At 38.0% G+C, this 23535-nt stretch overlaps 1 protein-coding gene across 2 annotated transcripts in view; it reads left to right on the top strand.

Moving 5' to 3' along the window:
- The first annotated feature begins 934 nt into the window (after window positions 1–934).
- grm5b (glutamate receptor, metabotropic 5b) overlaps window positions 935–23535 on the top strand; it is a 79895-nt gene continuing 57294 nt past the window's right edge. The window contains exons 1-2 of one of the 2 annotated variants that reach the window (XM_082179939.1): window positions 935–1057; window positions 9256–10261. In XM_082179939.1, coding sequence (XP_082036065.1) covers window positions 9598–10261 — 664 coding nt within the window. In that variant the 5' untranslated portion in view covers window positions 935–1057; window positions 9256–9597. Of the gene's footprint in view, window positions 1058–6795; window positions 7485–9255; window positions 10262–23535 lie in introns of those variants that run through there. The other variant, XM_082179938.1, reaches the window with a different exon arrangement.

Consider the following 23535-nt stretch of genomic DNA (forward strand, 5'->3'; position numbering starts at 1 on the left):
AAATTGATTACAAATGACAGTAAAGACATTTATAATGTTTCTATTTCAAATAAATGCTGTTCTTTTGAACTTTGAACTTCAGCAAAGAATCACTGTTTCGACAAAAATATGAAGCAGCACAAGAGTTTTCAACATTGATAATAATCAGAAATGTTTCTTGAGCATCAAATCATCATATTAGACTGATTTCTGAAGGATCATGTGACACTGAAGACTGGAGTAATGATGCTGGAAATTCAGCTTTGATCACAGGAATAAATTACATTTTAATATATTGCCATAGAAAACAGTTATTTTAAATTGTAATAATATTTCACTGTTTTTACAGTATTTTTTATCATATAAATGAAGCGTTGGTGGACAGAAGAGACTCTTTACAAAACATAATAAAAATCTCACCGACCCCAAACAGTGTATTTTCTCAGGAAAGGTTTAATTTTGAAAGTTAATATAGTACAGAGCTTGATTAGCTAGGTTAAGATGTTTGATAAGCCGGTCTCCGGAAATAGGGTTTAATTCTCCTTAAAATGAAGACCGTTTTAAACTAGGTGTTAGAAAGCTTTTTTTTAATGCAACTAAAATCCATACAGTTACGGTACTTCCCCGAAAAGAGGGGGAAAATAATAAAATAATAATCCTGCCATTGAGTGAGTGTTTAGACAGAACAGCATCATCTACTCCACAGCCATCACTTATTGGTAGAGGCATTTCAGACACAGGAATCTTTATATTTCATCAGTGTTTCTATGGCAACAGAGATTATGTCAATGTCATTTTGAGACACCATCGAATAATTGATTTACTGTCATTTTTATGGGTTTTGTTATATTTGTAGAAAGATAATCCCTCTCGGCACACGCCGCCCACTCACAACATCTCCGCTGTCCTTCACTTCACCAGCGCTGAGGCTTCGGTCTTTCACACATATTTACAAGTCAAATCAGAGAGCCAACAATAATGAATGTAGGGAATTGATTTTTATCCATCAGGAACAGATTGGATTGTGAACCTTTGCCATTTCAATAACATGATGGAGTTGGAGGGGAGAGATCACAAAGTAAGAAGGATTGTGACGTCATCTGAAAACATCTTTGCACTCTTTTGTGGTTTGTTTCATCTAACTAAAGTATCTTGTGATTAGTATTATTTACTGTATAGACTATTATAGTATTTATTATTTATATTTTGAATTAGCTTGATTTTTATGTTTTTAGTCTTCATTAAAAATGTTGTTTCATGTAATTTAAGTTTTAGTCATTTTTGTAAGTGCTTTTTTTTTTGCTCTTTTTTTTTAAGCGGTACTTAAAAATTAGAAATGTTGCCTTGTTGTCAACAAACTCAACTAAACAACGTTTTTCATTTGACAAAATGCTTTTTAATAGTGTTAGTTTTAGTTAAGTCCCCCTGTAGTCAATCATTTTATCCCTTAAAACTCATCTTTGATCACAAAATTACATTTAAACGTTTTTTTCCTTGAAAAAATGAATTCTTCATGCCTTATAATAGCTTGAATGTAACAATGAGTTGACGATGTTGATCTGATTGGTTACAAGGTCGTTTGTGACGTCAGAAACACCAGCGATTTCAAACCGTGTTTTTGAGACTGTCTTTGGTTCACTGCAGTTTTAAGGAGAAAATACTCAGCAATGGTGTCGACTTATGAATTCACACATGGTTTGTCTTAAAGCATATTAAACACACCACATAGACATATAAACAACATTAAAAACTTGATTTTCACCACAGGGTGAATTTAACAATAACAACACTGATATTTGTGATATGTAAATATATAATGAAGTAGTAAATAATAACAATAGTTGTCATGTTTTGTCAGCATACCATCTGATAATGTTCATGCCAGTATTTAAATTAGTAGCCAACTAACATCTTTTTTAATTTTCACGACTTTGATTACAACTAAACAAAATGTATCCCTAGAGAATCTGACTAAATGTTAATTGCTGCAGTCAATTTAATTTTTTTTAATTAACTTGAATGATTATTTTTAAAAAACGAGTTGAGTGAATGATTCAATGACTCACTCATAAAAAGCGTTTTTGAACGAATCTCTTGAATGAATGATTCAATGACAAATACAGTTTTTAACAGTCACTTGTCGCCACCTACTGGCGTAACAATGCAGTCGATACAATCAAAGCGCCAAGTTACTTTCAATAGCTGATTAACTGTATTTTGATCGCTTCTGTAGACATCAGTGTTTAAAGGTTGTATTAGCGATTTCAGGCCCAAAAAAGGCCCAAACATAATCTAATCTTTCCTAACGATCCGCTAGCTGACCGCCCCATAAGCATGCCGTCAAAAAAACGCGTCTCTGTAGGCAGCCTTGGCTCTGAGATCTGCACACAAAAACAGTTGGTTTTACCAAACACTCAAAACCAAAATAAATAGTGTTCCAACCAATCACTGACAGGGGTGTGTGTTGTGAGGTTTTCGCGTGCAGCCGTCATAGGCAGCCGTGCACGAGCGCAAAACCTCACAACACCCACCCCTGTCCCCACAACCTTCCTCGCTGATACAACCTTTAAATCCGAACTATTAACTTTTATCCCAGTACTTCTGTGATAATTTGAATATTTTTAACACAAATAGCCTAGCGATACTGGTTGGTTGAAAAGCCTGTTTGTGAAGCTGTTTAATACCTATATGACAATTATAGGTATTAAATACATTTTAAAAAGTATGATATTTAAAGGGGTGGTTGATTATGATTTCACTTTTTTTACTTTAGTTAGTGTGTAATGTTGCTGTTTGAGCATAAACAACATCTGCAAAGTTACGACGCTCAAAGTTCAAAGCAAAGGGAGATATTTGCTTTTAAAGAAATCGCTTTTTAAGGACTACAACAAACGGCTGGTTGGGACTACATAATATTTCTCCCGGGTTAGTGACATCACCAACCCTAAAATTGACATAAACCCCGCCCCCCAGAAGACGATTTATAGATTATCAAGACAGAATATGCTAATCAATGACTAGAAGATAACTACACATACGCAACATAAATTCATCAACTAACCATTCAGAAATGTCCTGTTGCTTCTACATGTTGTCACGTCTTCTTGAGTCTCTCCATCATTGTCTGAATCCGGTTTGAACATAAAAGGCTAAAAGTTTTTTAAACTTTCACTGCATGTCTGTGTGAGTGCAAGCTATCGAAGCTCCGCCCTCTGTGCCAGAGCAGCAGCTCATTTGCATTTAAAGGAACAGACACAAAACGGTGCGTTTTTGCCCACCCTCAAAACTTGACAACTTTAACATGCTATATAAAATTATCTGTGTGGTATTTTGAGCTAAAACTTCACATACACACTCTTACACACATACAGACTTATTTTACATCTTGTGAAAAGGGTATTATACCACCCCTTTAAATTATGATAAATGCTTTCTCTGGCTCGGCAGAAGTGCAAAAGCACACAGTCCAATCGTTGTCATTTACGAATAAGATCTTGTGGTTGATTGAATCAAGATCGCAATCTTTTTACGATTAATCATGCAGCGCTATCCTTAATATGTGATTACTGTTGCCATGGTTACTTCAGAACTCGACTATATTTAGTTCCAAATTAAATGCGCACTCTAAGTTTGACTTTTGTCATTTCTGAAACTTTGCTGTTGAGAAGAACATAGAATACTTGCTTTTAAATAACACACATCTTTTGGAGGGGGTCTCAAGCCCTAATGATGAGGTTCAGACCCTTTCTAAAACCCTCTAGAATTCACAGCCTTTAATGCGACTCCATCAGACTGAGTCACTCTCACACCAGTTCAAGCCGCTCTTCCCACGCGCGAGTGTGTGTGTTTGTGTGCGGGAGTTAAAGAGGAATTCAGGAAGCTGACATGTCCTTATGAATGACTTCTGTGTACAAGTGTGTGTGTGCGCGCTTGTGTTCGGGACTAGTTTGAACTTGAGTGTTTGACTATTTTGCAGTTTGCTTGTCTTAATCTGTGTGTGTATTCTTGCATGTGCGTGAGGACTCAATTACACACTTGAGCCGCTGATTACTCGTCATTACGCCTTTAAGAGCGATTGGGAGGGGTTGCCATAGTAACCTGACCCCAGAAGCCATTGAACAATTACTCTTGTACTTTCTAAGAAGCATTTAGGAAGCTTTCCAGCATCTGAGCGTAATTTATTACAAGCCTACACTCCGCGGTCTCAATCATGCTAATTCTATAATTAACAAGCATAATGCTATTAGCAGCATTCCAGCGCTGTTGCTGCATCTCTGAGCGTTTGGATGAACAAGCATCGTTCAACTGAACCGACTCACTGATGGATCACGTGATTCACATTTGACAACGGTTTGGTTTTGCATGGTCTTAGTATTGATAAGCTGATGGGTTTGATAATTGATGACTGCTTGGGTGATTAACAAAAAGTTCCAAGGGTCTTGCTTCTAAAATAATCTAAATAATGGTCTAAAAAAAAAAAAAAATTATAATATGCTTAATTCAATTGTATTTTTTTGTCACACCTTTTTCAAGATGTACACATTTCAATTCATAGTAAAATTCCATCAAATGTAATTGAACAATTCTTATTTAAGAATTAAGAATTTTAAATAAGTAAAAACAAAAATAAAAAACATAGACCTTAATAAAATATTTAGTACAAATCTTAACTTATATATAGCCTATACTATACATTTTATTTTTTAAATTTTCACATAAACTAAATGGTCCATTCTCTTTTTCCATTAAGATGTATAGAGTAGGTGTATTTTGGAAAGTCAATGTCTGTTCAGACACACTTTAAAGTATTTTCTAAGAACACTTGAACATTTTCACCATTGTTGCTTAGGAAAAACAGACAAAGTTAATACAACATGTTCTGACCTTTTATGACAACATGCTCCAGCAGCATCATAATGGGAAGCTGCCATTAAATAGCATATTATAGACTGTTTAATGGCTTTTACTGCTAAATTTAAAGATAAAATAATTCATGAAACAGCAAAGATCTATAAGACACTATGTCATACCATTGGTTTGGTCAACAGATAATGCAATTAATAATTGTATGAATTCTAAAATGTTTGTGACAATCTGCCCCAACCTAAATACTGTTCGACCTTTCTGCTACTGAATCACCCTTCATTAACAGTATTGTTACTAATATAACAGAGTATTTCAGAGTATTTGCATAGTCAATGAGCTATAGTCCTTTTGACAGATCCAAAATACACATGTAAAAAATATATCTGCATTGCACCAGCCCTCTAAGCTTATGGCTTCACTTTTTGCTTTTGTTGGGGAAGATTTGAAAGCTGGTTATGTTGCGCGTGGGTTTAATATTCAGCATATTGTTTATTTGTTTCTAGATGTTTGCATATGAAATGTGAGCAGATTTTCCGCTGTAATCCATCTTTTGGTGGGCTCAGTAAACGCCACCTTAGACATTTAAGAGACATACTATGCAACATTGTGAGATTAAGAAGATTACCTGAGCTGTAGTTGGTCAAAGTGATGCTAGCAGCACTAACTCGCCTAAACCAGACTAGCATGGTTCATGTTCTTCTCAGCAAGAAAGCGAAAACGAGAGGCTGTAAATTACGTCTTTTAGTCTGTCTGTATGTGAAATTCAGTGAGACAGCCTATATAGAGAGATTTACGAGAAAGGCTATCTGTGTTTTGTGGTAAACCTCACAGGACCTTTTTAATGGCCGTTAATCCCGCGCGCAGTTGGCGGGCACATTTAATCCCGCGCGAAACCCAAAGCCACTTTGGCTAAAAAGCCCCATCCTGTAACCATCCCACCGCTTTATCCACTTGTGCCCGCTCATATGAGGATGATACACAGTTAGTCTACGACAAGTGTTACACACGACACGAGATATCAATCGGAGATTCGCGTCGTTTTGTGTTTTAAACTGTCACGTGAAAACGAGCGGGAAATGAAGCCGCGGTTGTGCGCGATGCAGCTGAGATTCTGCGGTTGCCATGGTAAAAAGTGGATTAATCGAAGTGAGGCTTTCTTCCAGGTCGAGTGGATGTTTTCGGAACATCAAGCTGGCTTGAAATAGACCACAGAAAATAAATTTGCTGGTAAGATGAGTCACTTAATTCAAACTTTTGCTATAGTGTATTCTTAGCCGTATAGCAAAGGTTAAGTATTCTCACATGTAGGACTATAGAGTAGAAATTACTTTCATGCAACTAATAATGTGTATATATGTATATATATATATATATATATATCGACAGAAACCTTTTATTTTTTATTCATAATTTGGCAGGGCAAGTAATTAAGTTTAATTATATGTTTAATCATTGGTCTTGGTAATTATCTTATCTGACTGAAAATTGTATGGCTTAATAGTGAATGTTATCGAAACCAACCCAATCATAATCATTTACAGTATTTTTTTGTGTGTGTTTATTTCACACATTAGGCTACCTTTTTGGAATCCCATCACTCTTCCTGCCAGTTTAAATTTAACCCTTTTTTATTTTATTGTCTCCTGAGAAAATCTGATAATCTGCACATGTTAAAAAAAAAAAAGTTATTTATTCTGTGCTCATGTCGTTCCAGCCCTCACTTATTTTCCGTGTGACTCAAAAGAAGAAATTTCGAAAACACCCCATGGTTCTTCAAAAAGAAAAAAAAAATTCTGTTCCACAGAAGCAAGTAAATCATACAGGTTTGGACATGAAGATGAGTAAAGTGACAAAATGCTAATTTCTCGATGAATCATCCCTTTAATTTTGCAACAACAAAATTCAGTAAATTTTTCCATCACATTACCTCCTTATTCACATCGATGTTAATTCAGACTGTATATGATCTTTCCAGCTTTAAATCCACTGGATTAATCAATCATCATTCCTTAGACTTTCAATCCCGAATACTAAAGTGCCACAAGGTGGTGGTCTTCTGCTGGTCGGTGTTTGAGGCGGGGTACCCCAAGGGATTGATGTGGGGCCCCTCACATTTTAAAAAGCATTTGTGATCTTGCTCCCACAAATTAAGCTCCAAAAAAAAAAAAAAAAAAAAAAAAAAAAAGGATGATTGGATATTGACAACATTATCAGTCACATGCAGACACCCTGTTCAACACCTGCGCTCGAGCTTTCAAAAACAGCAGAAAAGCATCCAAATCCACGGTCGGTGAGTCACTTACCCCTTAAAATCTCACTTTTAAACATGCAATGATAAAATAATCAGCAGTTGACGTGATTTCGTTTAGAGGAGAAGCTCGGGCTTGCAGGTGCCACGGCCGGTTGGATGCAGCCAGTCTCGGGGTTCACGGGTGGGAGGGGTTGAGTCGCGGACTGGGATGTGTGTGCCTGATCGCGCTTCGGCAGTGTTAGTGCGTGACAAGAAGACGAGACGACACTACAGCTGTGGCTCTCCGGTGCCCTGCCGTTTACTGGGCTACCGACCCCCAAATCTCCGACGGATCACCTGTGGGAAGCACGCGCCATCAGTGACCTTAGAGAATTGAGTCGCGGGGCAGGTAAGAAGGACCGTCACCAAAACATCAACCTGTGCGCGGACACACACTCTCCGCGTGAGTTTGGGTCTGTGGAAGCGATGATGTTCTGGAATTAGGAACGCTCTCTCTCTCTCTCTCTCTCTCTCTCTCTCTCTCTCTCTCTCTCTCTCTCTCTCTCTCTGCAGATTATCGACCGAGTGCGAGCATCTCAGTTGCATGGGTAACAGCATGACTTATTGGGAATCCATTACGTGCAATATCATTTGCATTGCACATGTACGCAGTTTTATATGACTTATTAAGTATGGCATATTTGCAGTGTTAAATATGCAACATCTATCCGACGTTTTAAAGCCTGAGGGGTTGTTTATGAGGTGTGTTTGACTGTGAGCACATGGAGTGATTTGGCCACTGCAGTGTATTGCGTTTCAGCACCGCGGACAGCGCGAGCTCCCGTTCTCCCGGTTATCAATGGCAAGGTCGTTCGTTCGCATCCGTCCCGTTTTGAGTGGAGCTCTCTGCCCTATCAGCCTGACATTTGCATTCATTTGAATGAAGTGAGCATTAAATGCCAGCATGATTTCAACGCGAATGCCTGATATTGACGAGGTTTTTGTGGGATTGCAGTTTGTTTCCCCTTCTATTGTTTCTTCTATGCCGGAGGCAAAATGATGGTTCTCTGCGATGCATTAGTTATTTTCCCCTCTATTCAGCTCTTGCCATAATGTTTCATTCGCAGCATTTTGGTTGTGACAGAGTGCTGCCTCTCTAATGGACCCCGTATAGCATGTTTTAACGAGGACCAAGGGTCCAATCTGCGGTTTGGCATGTGAAACTGGCCCTTGGATGCAGCTAAGGGAATTTTTATTTATTTATTCCGATGCTATTGTTGTGAGACTAAAAGGAGTTGCTTGTGAAAACCACACAGTGCAAATCATCTTTTATTCTGAAAAATTGTCACCTCTTTTTTGGTGTCTATGTGGTCCGCACTTGGAATGAATGAGTCTGTCAGCCAATGTAAGTGGTTTTTGGATTGTGTCGAGGGCTTGAAAGCTTTCTCGGTTATTCTTGACAGCCTTGTAACAACGTTGTCTTTTCTGTTACACTTCCAGACCGGCTGTTACATTCATACAGAACATACACTTCGCACTGAAACATCTACATCAGAGAAGAACTTGCAACCATGTACGCTGTATAAAGACTATTTTTCAGAAGTTGTAACCAATGATTATTGGAGTATATTTTACTATTCCAGTCTTTCATCTTTGCAATTCTTTGGGAAAGTTACTAATAATTTCGGAGTGAAAAATGTTTCAAAGTAAATCCTGCTCTGAATTTTTTTTGGGGTAGAAACAATTTTCAGTCAGTAAATTTCTCAATTAATAATTAAACATTACAATAGCAATGTCATGTAAAACATTCTCCAATAATTGTTTTATTTATAACTTCGATTTTTCTCTTTTTTTTGCAGTTTCACTGCAGCACCAGAATGCAATAGAACTGTATCATCAAATATTGAACATAAAAGTTTAAGACGGTTGCGTGTGTGGCTAGTTTTAGGCTGAAGATAGCAATGTGCTGAAACGTTTTTCCTGTTGTTTTTATTCACTTTGCACTTTTTGCACTATGCAATCCATAATATAAAACAATGTTTTGATAGACTTCTGTAGTCTGTACTGAATTCAGTGTGCGGCCAGCCACCTTCTTGCTGGTTTTATGCTCAACATTTCCCCTGTGTTGCTGTCGTGTGTGCATGTAATAATATTGCTGTGTCCATCTCCTCTCGTTCAAGGTTATGAGGCACCTCATCTCACGCCGTCCCCAGCTCGAGGTTGCCACGGCAACGACCCAGCATCCGGCTCAGGGTCGCGGTAGAAGCTCTCGGACAAATGACAGAGCATTTCAAAGCCACAGGATCCCAGAGTCTCCCTTCGGTGTGGTAAAACACGGAGTCAATAAGTTGATAATTCAATTTGGAGTAATTAAGTCAATAATTGTCAATAAGTTCGGAGAAGGAACGAAGCAGCTGGACTGATCTTCCTCATCTCATCAGCAGCATCACTGTGACTGTGCCTTTAGCACTAAAGTGTGAGTAACCAAACGGGAACAAAAACACCCTCTGATTTATTCCAAAATGTTCCCTCTCGTCGTTTTGCTATGGTGTCTGACGTCTCTTGCGACGGCGGCCCAAACTAACGAGAGGCGAGTCGTCGCCCACATCCCCGGCGACATCATCATCGGCGCTCTCTTCTCCGTGCACCACCAGCCGCCGGCCGACAAGGTGCACGAGCGCAAATGCGGTGCGGTTCGGGAGCAGTACGGCATCCAGCGGGTCGAGGCCATGATGCACACCCTGGACCGGATCAACGCCGACCCAAAAATCCTCCCCAACGTCACGCTGGGCTGCGAGATCCGGGACTCCTGCTGGCACTCCGCCGTGGCCCTGGAGCAGAGCATCGAGTTCATACGCGACTCGCTCGTGGCCGCGGACGAAAGCGAAGAGGCCGGTGCAGGGACCAAGTGCGCGGATCCAAGCGCTACGCCCATGAAGGGGAAGAAGCCAATCGTGGGGCTGATCGGACCGGGATCCAGTTCAGTGGCCATTCAAGTGCAGAACTTACTGCAGCTGTTCAACATCCCGCAGATCGCGTACTCCGCCACCAGCATGGACCTCAGCGACAAATCACTGTACAAATACTTCATGAGGGTCGTGCCTTCGGACGCCCAGCAGGCCAGAGCCATGGTGGACATAGTCAAGAGATACAACTGGACCTACGTATCTGCCATACACACCGAAGGTGAGTGCACTGTGTTACATTCTAGAATTCATAATCAGTAACTGGATTCAGACTCATTCGGCTTAAAAGTTTGAGTAATTTTGACCGACTCATTAGAAGAATCCTTCGGACTCATAAAGTCTACCTGGAGTCAATAATTGTATCCCTTAAAACTTATCTTTGATCACCAAAATCACATATTTAAAAGGTCATGCTTTTTTTGTCATGCCTTAAAAATAGCTTGAATGTAACTCTACACCCTTGCCTCATTTAGTATACACGGTTCTATGAATATGCAAATGAGCCCCGCCTCCACTCACTCACTCCAGCTCAGAGATCCACTCGTTGATGATCACACGTTGATCTGATTGGTTACAAGGTAGTTTGTGGCGTCAGAAACACCAGTGACTTCAAACTGTGTTTTTGAGACTGTCTTTGATTCACTGCAGTTTTACAGAGAAAATACTCAGCAATGGTGTCGACTTGTGAATTTTTACATAATTGGTCTTAAAGCATATTAAAAACACCACATAGGAATATTAACAACATTAAAAGCTTGATTTTCCAACACAGAGGGACTATAATAGTCTTTCTTTGTGAATTGGATTCAATGACTAACTCGATTCAATTTGTGAGTCTTTTTTTCCAATTCATTATAAGAATTGAGTCTTTCGTTTGTGAACTGGATTCAGTGACTAATTTATTGGACTGATTCCACTTATGAGTCTTTCTGGCTGATTCAATACAAGAATAGGATCATAAGAGTCATTTGTTTGTGCAGTGGATTCAATGAATAATTCATCAGAATGATTCAACTTGTCAGTCTTTTTGACCAATTCATTATAAGAATTAGGTAATAAGTGTTATTTTTTTGTGAATTTGAGTTAGCGAGTAATTCATTCGGCTAATTCAACTTGTGAGTCTTTTTAATCAATTCATCACAGGAATCGGATCATAAGAGTAATTTGTTTGTGAAGTGGATTCAGTGACCAATTCATTGAACTGATTCAACTTGTGAGTCTTTCTGACTGATTCATTACAAGAATAGGATCATAAGAGTCGATCTTTGTGAATTTGATTTAACGAGTAAATCATTAGACTGATTCAAGTTGTGAGTCTTTTTGACCAATTCAGTACAGGAATCAGATCATAATAGTCTTTTGTTTGTGAAGTGAATTCAATGACTAAGGCTGCGTCCGCAATTGCATACTCTCTTGAGGTACTTATTTTGAATAAGTACTCATTAGAATGATTCAGCTTGTGAATCTTTTTGACCTATTCATTACAAGAAGTGGAACATACTGTAAAAGTCACAGATGAATTAGCAAATCATTTATTAGACTCATTCAACTTGTGATTCCTTTTGATCAGTTCATTAGAGGAATCGGATCAGAATATGTTTTTGTTTGAGAATTGGATTCAGCTAGTAATTCATTTGACTGATTCAACTTGTGTTGTGAGTCTTTTATGACTGTACTTGTCACGCTGTTCGTTTTACATGTATCCAGAAAAGGCATGTAATGGTTGTCTATTGCAGTGTGTCATAGTAGTGACGTTTTTATCTCATCACATTCAGTTCAGACTGCAGACTCTCAACTCTGGTAAAACATGATTTATTTTGCCATTCCGCTTTATCCTGCATCAGTGCAGTGCTGCTCACACACACACACACACCCGACAGCATCGAGGTGCATGGTGTCTGTTTCAGAAGTGTCATCTGAATTGTGTCAGTGTGGCTTCTTTAGTGTCAGATGGGAATTGTGTGTTAAGATGTCTGCGAAGTGTGTGTGGATGCGTGTGAAGAGAGCGAAAGGCTCTTGAAAGTGTGAAATGGACTTTTCACCGGCTACATTCACAATGTCTTTTTTCAGGATTGAAAACTGTGTTTGTATGTGTGTGTGAGTATCTAAATGTCACGTTCACAAAGCAACTTACAGAAGAGTTTTGAATACGGTCTGTATGAACGTGCAGCGAGAGTCCAGCCTGTGTTCTCACGCAGAACCAGTAAACAATGCGACTGACCAAAGTAATATCAAAGATGGCAATAAATCTGAAAAGTCTTATCACTTTTGGCCAGACAAGAGTCCAGTCGAGCCAGGTGTTCATCTGTCAAATCTTCATTAACCGAAAGCATATCTGACGTTTATATCTTTTTCTGTCAGGACCACTATCGTCAAATACGATTGACAATTAGCATACAGTTCGGATTGGCGGTATGGTTCTGTTCTGGGCAAGAACTCCCTGAGCCTAGCATGGATAAGAGCAGCAATAACCCGAATAAACAGAACAGAACCAACATGAATGTATGCAGATATCATTCATTCAAGATTTTAAAGTACTACATAATTCGAGAAGTTATTCTGATTCAAAGGGGAATCTGAATGTCAAATCCTGACAGAGAGAGGTGGAGCTGGGGAGGGAGGAGGGTAATTTACTCCTGAGAAACGCAATAGCTGTTGATAACACTGAAGGAGCTTATATATGGATGCTGTGATTGGCGTCGTATTCCTATAGGTAGACGTGGATCAGCTGAGAGTCAGCTGACGCGAGCTTGACTAACGTGACCTGCCAGAACTGACGCTACGCTCGATATATGGAGAGCGGATCATTTGAGTCTGTGATCTGTGTGTGAATGAAACCGCATTAATGACTGACAACCCTATACTCTCGGCTGTCTGTGATGTCACTCTGGATTTGAGACTGTGTGTTCTTGTGATGTCATCAGTCAATCAGAGTTGTCAAGATGATGTCATTTTCCTGCCTCTTCGGAGGATTTAGTCACATGACGTTTACAGCTCGGGTGATTGGCTCGTGAGCAAATCCTGCACCAGTCGAGCAGCTGCCATTGAGATGAATGGGAGAGTTTCCCAGTTTTGTATTTCTTTTTTTAAATGTTTTTTTGTTGTTGTTTCATTTAGTTTTAGGTCATTTTGGCTACTTAAATTTTTTTTAATCTTTTTTTTTATCAATAGGCTCTATCTCAGTTGTAGTAATATCTCTACTCTGCTCTCCTAATGCTCCAGCCTTATGGCTCTGTTCTTACATCTAACATGTTTCTTTTCCTCTGTCTCACACACACACACACACACACACACACACACACACACACACACACACACACACACACACACACACTGTACTTCCTTCCCCCACTCCACTCGCTCTTTATCCCACTGTATTCCACGGCTCCAGAAATCACCCCCCCCCCCCCCCCCCCCCCCCACACACACACTCCACATCTGATCAGAGGCTTGTGTGTGTGTGTGTGTGTGTGTGTGTGTACAGGTTAATATTACATTGTGATAATCAAATGTCCCACAAGGATAGTCTGACCTGAGATCACAGCATTGTGGGGGTCAGACAGTGATCCCACTGGGAAATGGAGTAATACACATACTAAATGATGTTTCTTTTTTGAAAATCTAATAATGAAAAAAGGTTTGTGTGATGGGTAGGTTTAGGGGTCAGGTTTGTGTGTGTGTGTGTGTGTGTGTGTGTGTGTGTGTGTGTGTGTGTTTGTGAGTGATGGGTAGGTTTAATGGTAGAGTTAGTGTAAGGGGATAGAAGGTACAGTTTGTACAGTATAAAAATCATTATGTCTATGAAGAGTCCCCAGAAAGATACTTGAAAACTAGTGTGTGTGTGTGTGTGTGTGTGTGTGTGTGTGTGTGTGTGTGTGTGTGTGTGTGTGTGTGTGTGTGTGTGTGTGTGTGTGTGTGTGTGTGTGGTTCAGGGTTGTAAGCACTTTTACAGTCTGGTCCCCAAAGCGGAGGACCTGGAATGTGTCCCGTGTTTAATTAAGATGGCAGAGAGTGTAAAACTCTCTCTCTCTCTCTCTCTCTCTCTCTCTCTCTCTCTCTCTCTCTCTCTCTCTCTCTCTCTCTCTCTCTCTCTCTCTCTCTCTCTCTCTCTCTCTCTCTCTCTCACACACACACACACACACACACACACTCAACACTCACACACTCACACACTCACACACACACACACACACACACACACACACACACACACACACACACACACACCTATAAAGAGAAAGAAGAAAAAAGAACATGTTGTTCACCTCAAGATACTTGTTAATGAACAGACAAAACAAAGACTCACAGACTGAGTCATGCTGTAATAGATCAAGATATTATTATTTTTATTTTTTTTAAGTTGTGTGTGTGTGTGTGTGTGTGTGTGTGTATACTTTGTGTTTTAAGTTCTTTGCGAGCGTCAACGCAAAACCTTTGCGAGAGAACGCAAAAGCATTGAAATATTATTTTCCTCCTATCTCATATTTTTTCCATCACTGTATGTCCCTTTAGGGGCTCCGTGTAAAACTGTAATATACTGAAATATTATCATAATTTATATTATGCATTTAGAATAATGTTGACGCTGCTCAGTGTAAATTAACGGTGTCTAAGAGGCTGTAAAGATAAACATAAATGACACCATAAAGTCCATATTTCTTGTGCACTATATTCCAAGTTGTCTGAAGTTGTCAGTAGTTTGTGGGAGGAACCGCCTGAAATATAGTTAACTTTAAAATCGTCCCCTCTGACATTGCTCTTAAATCTCATTTGGGCAATTTGAATATGCGCATATTTAAATGTAACACATTTTGATCTGTTATGAGACGCCAATGATGACGTAGTGTGGCATGTCATTGCCATCTCTTATATGAGACACCAGCAAAGCATGCTGGGAAAATGCACACAGTAGTCATGGGAAATGAAGCCATTGTGTTCGTAATCAGCATTCAGTACAGAATGTGTGTGTGTGTGTGTGTGTGTGTGTGTGTGTGTCAGAATCTGGTGGAGTGTAACCTTCACTTAAGATCTCAAGGACTTCATCTCTCTTCCCACGCTCGCATCCGTCTCTCTCTCTCTCTCTCTCTGTCTGCGTCTCACTCGTTCTCGCTCTTCTCCTCTCAGGAAGAAGCAGCTGTGGAGAGAGTGATTGAAGGATGGAAGAGAGATTAGTTTAACTAAATTGGGTGGAATTTAAAAGCAGAAAAAGTGGCATGAGACGAGCTCTGGAAGAGAGTGAGAGATTGAAGGAAAGTGAGTGAGAGACACAGAGAGAAAGCCAAATAGTGCGATTAGGAGAAGACTATCAGAGGAGAGCAGAATGATGGAAAAGAGAAATAGGATAAACTCAGTTCGAGGAGCTCATCAAACACACTTGCTCTTACAACGATAAGTTCACCCAAAAATGTTCTCAGTGGAATTTTACAAAAAGGTTCTCAAATAATGTCACGTTTCTAAACGGAGCCTTTATTGTTACTGTAATGAGATCGTTCATCCAAAAAATGAGAATTCTAGCGTTATATATTCGCCCTCAATGTCATTCCATCCCTTCTTTCTTTCATGGAGCAGTAAAGGGGCCAGTGGGGGTCCAGTGTTGTTGTTCCGTTTCTATTCCACAGAAGAAATAGAGTCATACTCGCTTGGAACGACATGAGGGAGAGTAAATGATGACAGCATTTTCATCGTTGAGTGAGTTCCATTTAGAAGCATGACATCATTGCAGAACCTTCCAGAATTCCACCGTTTGGTTGAGAGCTCATGCTTTGTAAAACTACCTAGTATTGGTGCGTTTTATTTAAAATGTTGCTATTGAACCAAGACGAAAAATGCAACATTGTTACAATTTAGTCCCCGTTTAAGAAAAGCAGGTCCGAAAATGGCCTTTTTTTATTTATTTTATTTATTTTATTTTATTTATTGCACATGCACATACACATGAGTGATCAATTAATTCAATTCAATTCACATTTATTTGTATATCGCTTTTCACAATACATATCGTTTCACAGCAGCTTTACAGAATTTTTTTTTTTTCCACATTATAATTTCGAGTGATGTGTTATCAGTGACTGTCCAATAATACAACATTTAATAAAACAAATCATGCAGTTAGCTATAACATCATGTTTTGAATGATAATAATTCGTTTCTTTCTGCATTTGTAACTGGTAATGGATATAATGTGTCATTTTATTAGTGTGTTTGGCTGTCAGTAGTGAATAAGAATCTTATGACATGAATATTAAGATGTGCTCATGCAAATAATGAATATTCTCCCCCTCTCTTTTACTCATAACTCGGTATTGAGGAGAGTTTACAACAGCGTATTTGAACTGTCATGCAGCATTGCATCTTTACCGAGCGATGAAAACACACGCGAGTCTCAAGGTCAATTTTTGTCTTATTCGTTTTGGCTTATGTGACTAGGTTTTTGAAATTGGGAGACGTTTTCATCAGTACGTATTATTTTACTATTTATAACTGTTTAATAAATTATTTTTAAGAATGTACATACTATAAGTGTATAACATATTATTTAAGTACATACTATAAATAGAAATAAAAAATCAAAATGTAACAGTAATGTTACTTGTTATATGCAAAAAGCATCTGATTATTAAAGTAAAATATTTTTTTTCTGTCTGTAACCTTTTATGATGTTTCTTAGCTTGTTTCTGTAACCGGTGTGTTGCAGCAAGCATGTGATCATGTTAAAATCATATCTATCCATATTATTAGATACTCTTTTCTAAATTGGAAAGGTTCTATATAGAACTATATGGGGTTCTGTCAGGCACATCATATATAGAACCTTTCCCAGAGGTTCCCATCATTTTAGGGATTTAGTTTTAGCAGATTAATTAAAAGTTTTTAATACATTTTAAATTTGAATTCAATTTTACGTTTTACTAATGAAACCGCTTGTAAATACTTTATCAGTAGAAAAAATAAATAATCCATTAATAGAGACAGACATGACCCAAACTTCCCTTGTTGAGATTTTTCATTTCATTTCAATTAAACCGCTTGTAAACATACTTTATTAATAGGAAAAAAATGAAGTAATCCATTGCATATGAAAGTATTATGCAATCTTTTAAGACATTTCTCCTTATATAGAACCTTTTTGGCATAAAGGGCTCTTTACAATTGAGTCAAGAACCCCACTGAACCTTTCTCTGTGAGAGCGCACTGCCATTATTCCAGCTATTCTGCATCCTTCAACTGTGCTGAAACCTGAAGATAACCCAGCTGTTATGAAATCCTCCAAAGCAAGGTTAGATTCGTCTTGTCTGGATCGGTTTCTTTTCTCTTGATCCCTTCACTTGCTTCCTTGCATCTGGGAGACAGTGCATTCACACACACACACACACACACACACACACACACACCTGCAAGCACTTGCTTATGCGCTGGATGTCGCAGGTCCTGTCGGAGAGGCGCGTCTCTTTGTTTCTCAGACTTCAGGGTGAATGAGAATATTTTGAATGATTATTAATGACAAACCGGCATGTTCTCCATGGCAACCTCTCTATACCTTCTTTCACTCTCGGCCCTTTTCATTTGAATTGTAAACTGTGAGTTGCGTGGGTGGACGGAGTGAGCGAGAGAGACGAATAAAAGCGGGCTTGCGTTTGCGATGAGCGCGGGAACACAACCGGTTTAACGAGACACAGAATGTGCCCTTAACAAGCCACAACAACCTTTACCAGCAACAACAATCTCACAACCTTTTCTCAGCGACACACACACACACACACACACACACACATGCTGCGTAACAGACTCCGGCTCAAAAGAACACAGTGACACTCAACATACAGTCCTGCCGCGTTTAGTTGCACTGCCTCATTTTATTTTATTTTATTTTTATTTTGTGTGTGTGTGTGTGTGTGTGTGTGTGTGTGTGTGTGTGCATTGAACAGTCTGTCTGTTAAGATCATGCCTAGGCCATATGATGCGTTCACGCCATGTCATAATTACCACAAATAAGAGATGACAACATGTGACACTGTACTTGGAGCTGTTCAAGTCCTCAGAGTCGGATTTATAGCCTAAGTTTCTCTAAATTAAGAGTTTAAAGTTTTAATTACGAGTTCTAAGATCACGTGAATGCTTTTTACAAGTTAGAATAGTTACGGTTATTACGACATGGCGGGGGAAGTATGTAGTTTTGAAATTAAAGTCCCCCTGTAGTCAATCATTTCATCCCTTAAAACTCATCTTTGATCACCAAAATTACATATTTAAAAAAAAATGTCCTTGAAAAAAATGTATTCATGCCTTAAAATAGCTTGAATGTAACTCGACACCCTTGCCTCATTTAGTATATGTGGTTCTATGGATATGCAAATGAGCCCCGCCTCCACTCACTCACTCCAGCTCAGAGATCCACTCGTTGACGATCACACGTTGATCTGATTGGTTACAAGGTAGTTTGTGACGTCAGAAACACCAGCGATTTAAACCGTGTTTTTGAGACTGTCTTTGATTCACTGCAGTTTTAAGGAGAAAATATTCAGCAATGGTGTCGACTTATGAATTTACACATGGTTTGTCTTAAAGAATATTAAACACACCACATAGACATACAGTATAAACAACATTAAAAGCTTGATTTTCACCACAGGGGGACTTTAAATACTTAGAGACATCTATAAGCAAGCCATTTGTAAGTAAAAAAAATGTAATCTGTGGTGTTTTCTGTTTGTGTGAGCATCTCGACCGGCTCACCCAGCAACACTGACTCAATCCTTCAGGTTATCAGATCTGATCTTTATGTTAGAGGCTGCGCTTCTGATGTGTGTTTCTTAGCGTGTGTTTCATATGCATTTCATATTTCATGCATCTCCAGGGGGTCATGGATCTGTTGCCATGCTATTTTCACCACTACTTTTCGTTTCTGCCAAAACGGGGTGGAGTCTTGCAAGCATACAGCCTTTCTAGTGTAAATGTGTCTTTGTTTTCCGTGCAGCACTTCCTTCTTTATATTCACACAGGTGACAGCTGTGATGTTATGGGTTTATTCTGGCTGTAGTCTGAACAGATCCATCCAATGCATGAGATACAGGACAGAATGGACTGTATTTCATCTTGTTAGGAACTTTAGAAATATATTTTAATCCTTTATCTCGTGTTTTGTATGGTTAAAAAAATCAGAATGGAAAACAAGCTGATAATTATTTAAATGTATGTATTTTTTACAATTGTATGAAAACTTGGGACTTGGCACAGCCACAAGTATCATGATTACTAGTTACAACACACCCATGTGTACTTGATTACATCAACAGAAACTTACTTTGAGAGATCGGAGAAACTTATTGCATTTTCAAGAAAGCAAATTTATTTTTATTGGGAATAATGCGCACTGATGAATCATGCGCAATATGAGCGCTGACATTTATTAAGAAAGTAAATTGGGTTACTTTTGATTTCATATTGTGAATACTCATTACACAAGCAGAACAGACTTTTTTTAGCTGCGGTTTATTCCTTTTTAAATGGAAAAAGGAATCAGTGATCGTCTCCAGCCCTCGTGGGATTGAGGAAATGTGTTTCTGAATATGCCGTCTCACACCCTGATCCGCTGTGGGCTGTTTACGGTCATCCTAACTCTGCTGATGCACTGTGACATGTACAGAGACATCTATACTGATCTCTGTGGCCAATCCGTTACTTCATGATCCAGACCAGGTCCGTATGTAGCCAATCACAGACATATCTGTTGAACTCTTGAACGCAGTGGCCAATCACAGGTGTTTAAGTTAGTCAGAATCCACTTTTTTTGTGTTTGTTCTGCATGCTCGCGAATCCGCTTATAACAAAGTGTAGACATGATGTAAATAAGAGTGTTAGAGCCATAACTACATTAACAATTTTGTAATGTTTCCTTATATTAAGAGTGATTATGTTTTGATAAATTGTTATTTGTACTGTATCGCGAGATTTGACTAGTTTATACGCGCTTGCGTACGTGTAATAATTAGAAGAAGAATAAGCAAGAAGGAAGGGTTGGTGCTAGACAGTCTTTTGACCGTGAAAAGGATCGAATTCATGTTTTTGGATGTATAAAGTGTATAATATTTCTCTTAAAATTTTACCTGAAAACGAAAAAGTAAAGTTTTACAAAACAAGTTATGGATTCATGCGTCAAATCCTTTGTGCTGCACCCTTGTGGAAATGGTGAAGAACAAAACATATATGACCCTGGACCACAAAACCAGTCACATGGGAATAAATAAGCTTTCCATTGATGTATGGTTGGTTAGGATAGGACATTTTTTGGCCGAGATGCAACCATTTGAAAATCTGGAATCTGAAGGTGCAAAAAAATCAAAACATTGAGAAAATCACCTTTAAAGTCCATTTATGTTCTCGATTGTGCTGCATTCACTCACAGAAATAAATGTTTTATATATTTATGCCAGGAAAATATCTTCATGGAACATGATCTTTACTCAATATCCTTATGATTTTTGGCCTAAAAGAAAAATTTGAGCCATACAATGTATTGTTGGCTATTGCCACAAATATACCAGTGTGACTTGTGACTGGTTTTGTGATCCAGGGTCACATATAATCGCAATAATGGCGAAGAACAAAACATACGGCTCAGATCGCCATTACAAAGAGATTCATTGCGCAGTTTCATTGATTATAACAGACCTTTGTGAGATCTGAACTGAGGTGAGGGACAGATTTTTAGAGATTAGAAAAGGAGAGCTCTTTACATGCGTTTATGCCAATTAACATCCTTTTAGCACTTTATCATAAACATATATATATAATCTAATGTTGACATCAGCTGGGGAAAAAACTTAATATTTAACAACATGTTATGTTGGGCTAATTTAAACACTGCCTGCATCATGACGTGATTATAATAAATTAGCATGTGTTAATTATGCTTGACAGTGCAGTTAGTATTAGTTTTACAAGGTAACGACTCTTCATGGCAGACGTTGATGTTTCTGAAATTGTTTCTTTTTTAAAACCTCTTTATAACAAGTTTTTGCTTGTTTTAAAAGGCAAAGTGCAGTTTATTTTCTTTAAAAACATTTAGGCTTCTGTAATTGTTTTTTATTCTTAATTTAGTTATATTGCTACTTGTTTTTACTTGATCAAAAACACTCCTAAGTGTAATTTTTTTTAAAGAAACCATGACTACTGTAGTATAAAGCATTGATGAGTTAATATCACTAAAGTATGTAATTTCCCATATGCTCAAATTGTGGGGACTGGCTATTGCTCTTTTTTTGTGTCAATTTGTAGTTTGTTTAATTCTTGTGTGATTCTTTTTTTCTAGATTGTTTAGTTAATTATCACTGTTTATCCCTAGTTGTGTTATATTTGAGTAAATTGCAGTTCATATGAAAGATAAGCATTTGTGTTAATTTTTTGGCAGTCCAGACTGATCCTTTCTCAAGCCAACAGTAATGTCAGCCATGAGTAATTTCCCTCACTTGATCTTCTGAGGCCGGTGCTGAACACTGGCGGTGGCTACACATGTTTCCAGAGATTTTGGATCAGAACATTGAAAAGACCCTGAGAGATTTTAAATGCTGAAAAAGAAAAAAGAAAACTTTATTCATGTGGCAAAATTGTCTCTGTAACCCAATTAACTTCAAAAAATGAACAGAATATTTTATTTCAATAAAATATGTTTTATTATGAAGTGAAAACGGATATATGAAAGCGATAGCTATTTGACTGTTCATTAACATTGAGCAATACCCGTATGGCCTTTCAGCGGAACAACTTATTACTTATATTTTATGTCACGATTGCCGTGAATAAGGTCCACAGAAGATGAAAAATGAATAAAAAAATTAAAGTGTTTAATCAAACAAACTCAGATATAGGCTAATCCACAGGTAACATAACAGCATGTGATAATAACAATACCTGACAATCAGGGCAGAGGAACGAGGAACTTAAACACACACTGATAACAAACTGAAAGACTAACAGGTGTGATGATCAGATTAATTGCCATAGTAACTAATGATAGCAGGAAACATGAACAAAAACAACGAGCACATGACTGAATATCCCTGACAGTATAAGAGTGATTACACTGAAAAAAAAGAAGATTTTTCGAAGTTGCATATAAAAAGAATTAAATTCACATTTAATTTACTCAGAAATTGCTTCACTAATATTTATACATGTGAAATTTTTAAGAAGAAAAAGTGGTCACACTGTGTATTAGGGCCCAATTCTCACTATTAATTAACTATTAACCATGATTTTTGCCTCAATAAACACCTAATTACTGCTTATTAATAATTAGTAAGATAGTTGTTAAGTTTAGGTATTGGGTAGGATTAAGGATGTAGAATATAATAATGTGCTTTATACTAGTCAGTATCCTAGTAATATGCATGCTAATAAGCAACTACAGTTAATGGTAAGAATTGGAGCCTAAACTAAAGTGTTACCAAAAAACTTGTTTTTTAGAAAGTAAATAGTGTCAGTTTTGATTTTATGTTGGTTTCCAGGCGCTGTATTCTTCTGCACAATGTCTCTGTTTTCTCTGCAGACATGTATTGTTCCTCTTTCTATAAAAGAAGTGAAAGCAGAGTTGCTGTGGTTCTGTATATTAGATTGAATTGTCATGTCGTTTGAGTTTGATATTGGACAGGCTATAGTCTTCACACCTGACATCAGCAGTTTTACGGAAGGCGGCTATTTATTCAAGCAAATCAGAGGAGAGAAAATCATTTAAAGCAAACATTTAGAGAGAGAGAAGTGGCCGCTGAATATTAAAACCGCAGAATATGAAATAAATCCAGATGTTGTTTCTTTGTATTTGATGTTTGTAAATCCATTCATTGTGGCAAAACAGCAAAAATTTGTGTTCTGAAATCTCCATGGTTACATTATCACAACATTGAGCTCATTAGCATAATGTAGGATCACACATATTTACATACACTGTTCAGGATCTTGAAAAGACAGTCCTGTAGTGTTGATGTATTATTGAAGGCCAACCCAGAAATTTCCCTCCACAAAAACCCAAGAGGATTTTTCCATTGGCTTTTGGGTGATTGCAGAAAATAAGCTGTGACCAACAAAAGTTTATGATTCTGACACGTTTTGTTCATCATGATAATCTTCACAGGTGAACACGACTTTTGTGATTGAGCAGAACTAGAACTATTTTAAGAATAACAGAGGTCATTTACATATAGAAGTTTAAAGGTTTTTACACTACAGGGCTTTTGAGTGCTTGAATCTGATTGGTCGACGGATGTTCTAAGGTGTGCTATTATTTTCAGGGAAACACACGGATAAAGTAGATCCAGGCAGGTCTTGACCGATCACTTCACCAAATGTTTTCAGTTATTTCAAAGGTCCTTACAGCCGACAACAGCAAAAGAACCAAAACCCACAACGACACCAAACCAATAAATATAGTAAACAATTGAATTAAAATGACAAATTTTTTCCATGTTTTTTGTTTGTTTTTTTGCCACAAAATTACGTTTT

This window comes from Leuciscus leuciscus (assembly GCF_965113295.1).
Source record: "Leuciscus leuciscus genome assembly, chromosome: 9".
Lineage (NCBI taxonomy): Eukaryota > Metazoa > Chordata > Actinopteri > Cypriniformes > Leuciscidae > Leuciscus > Leuciscus leuciscus.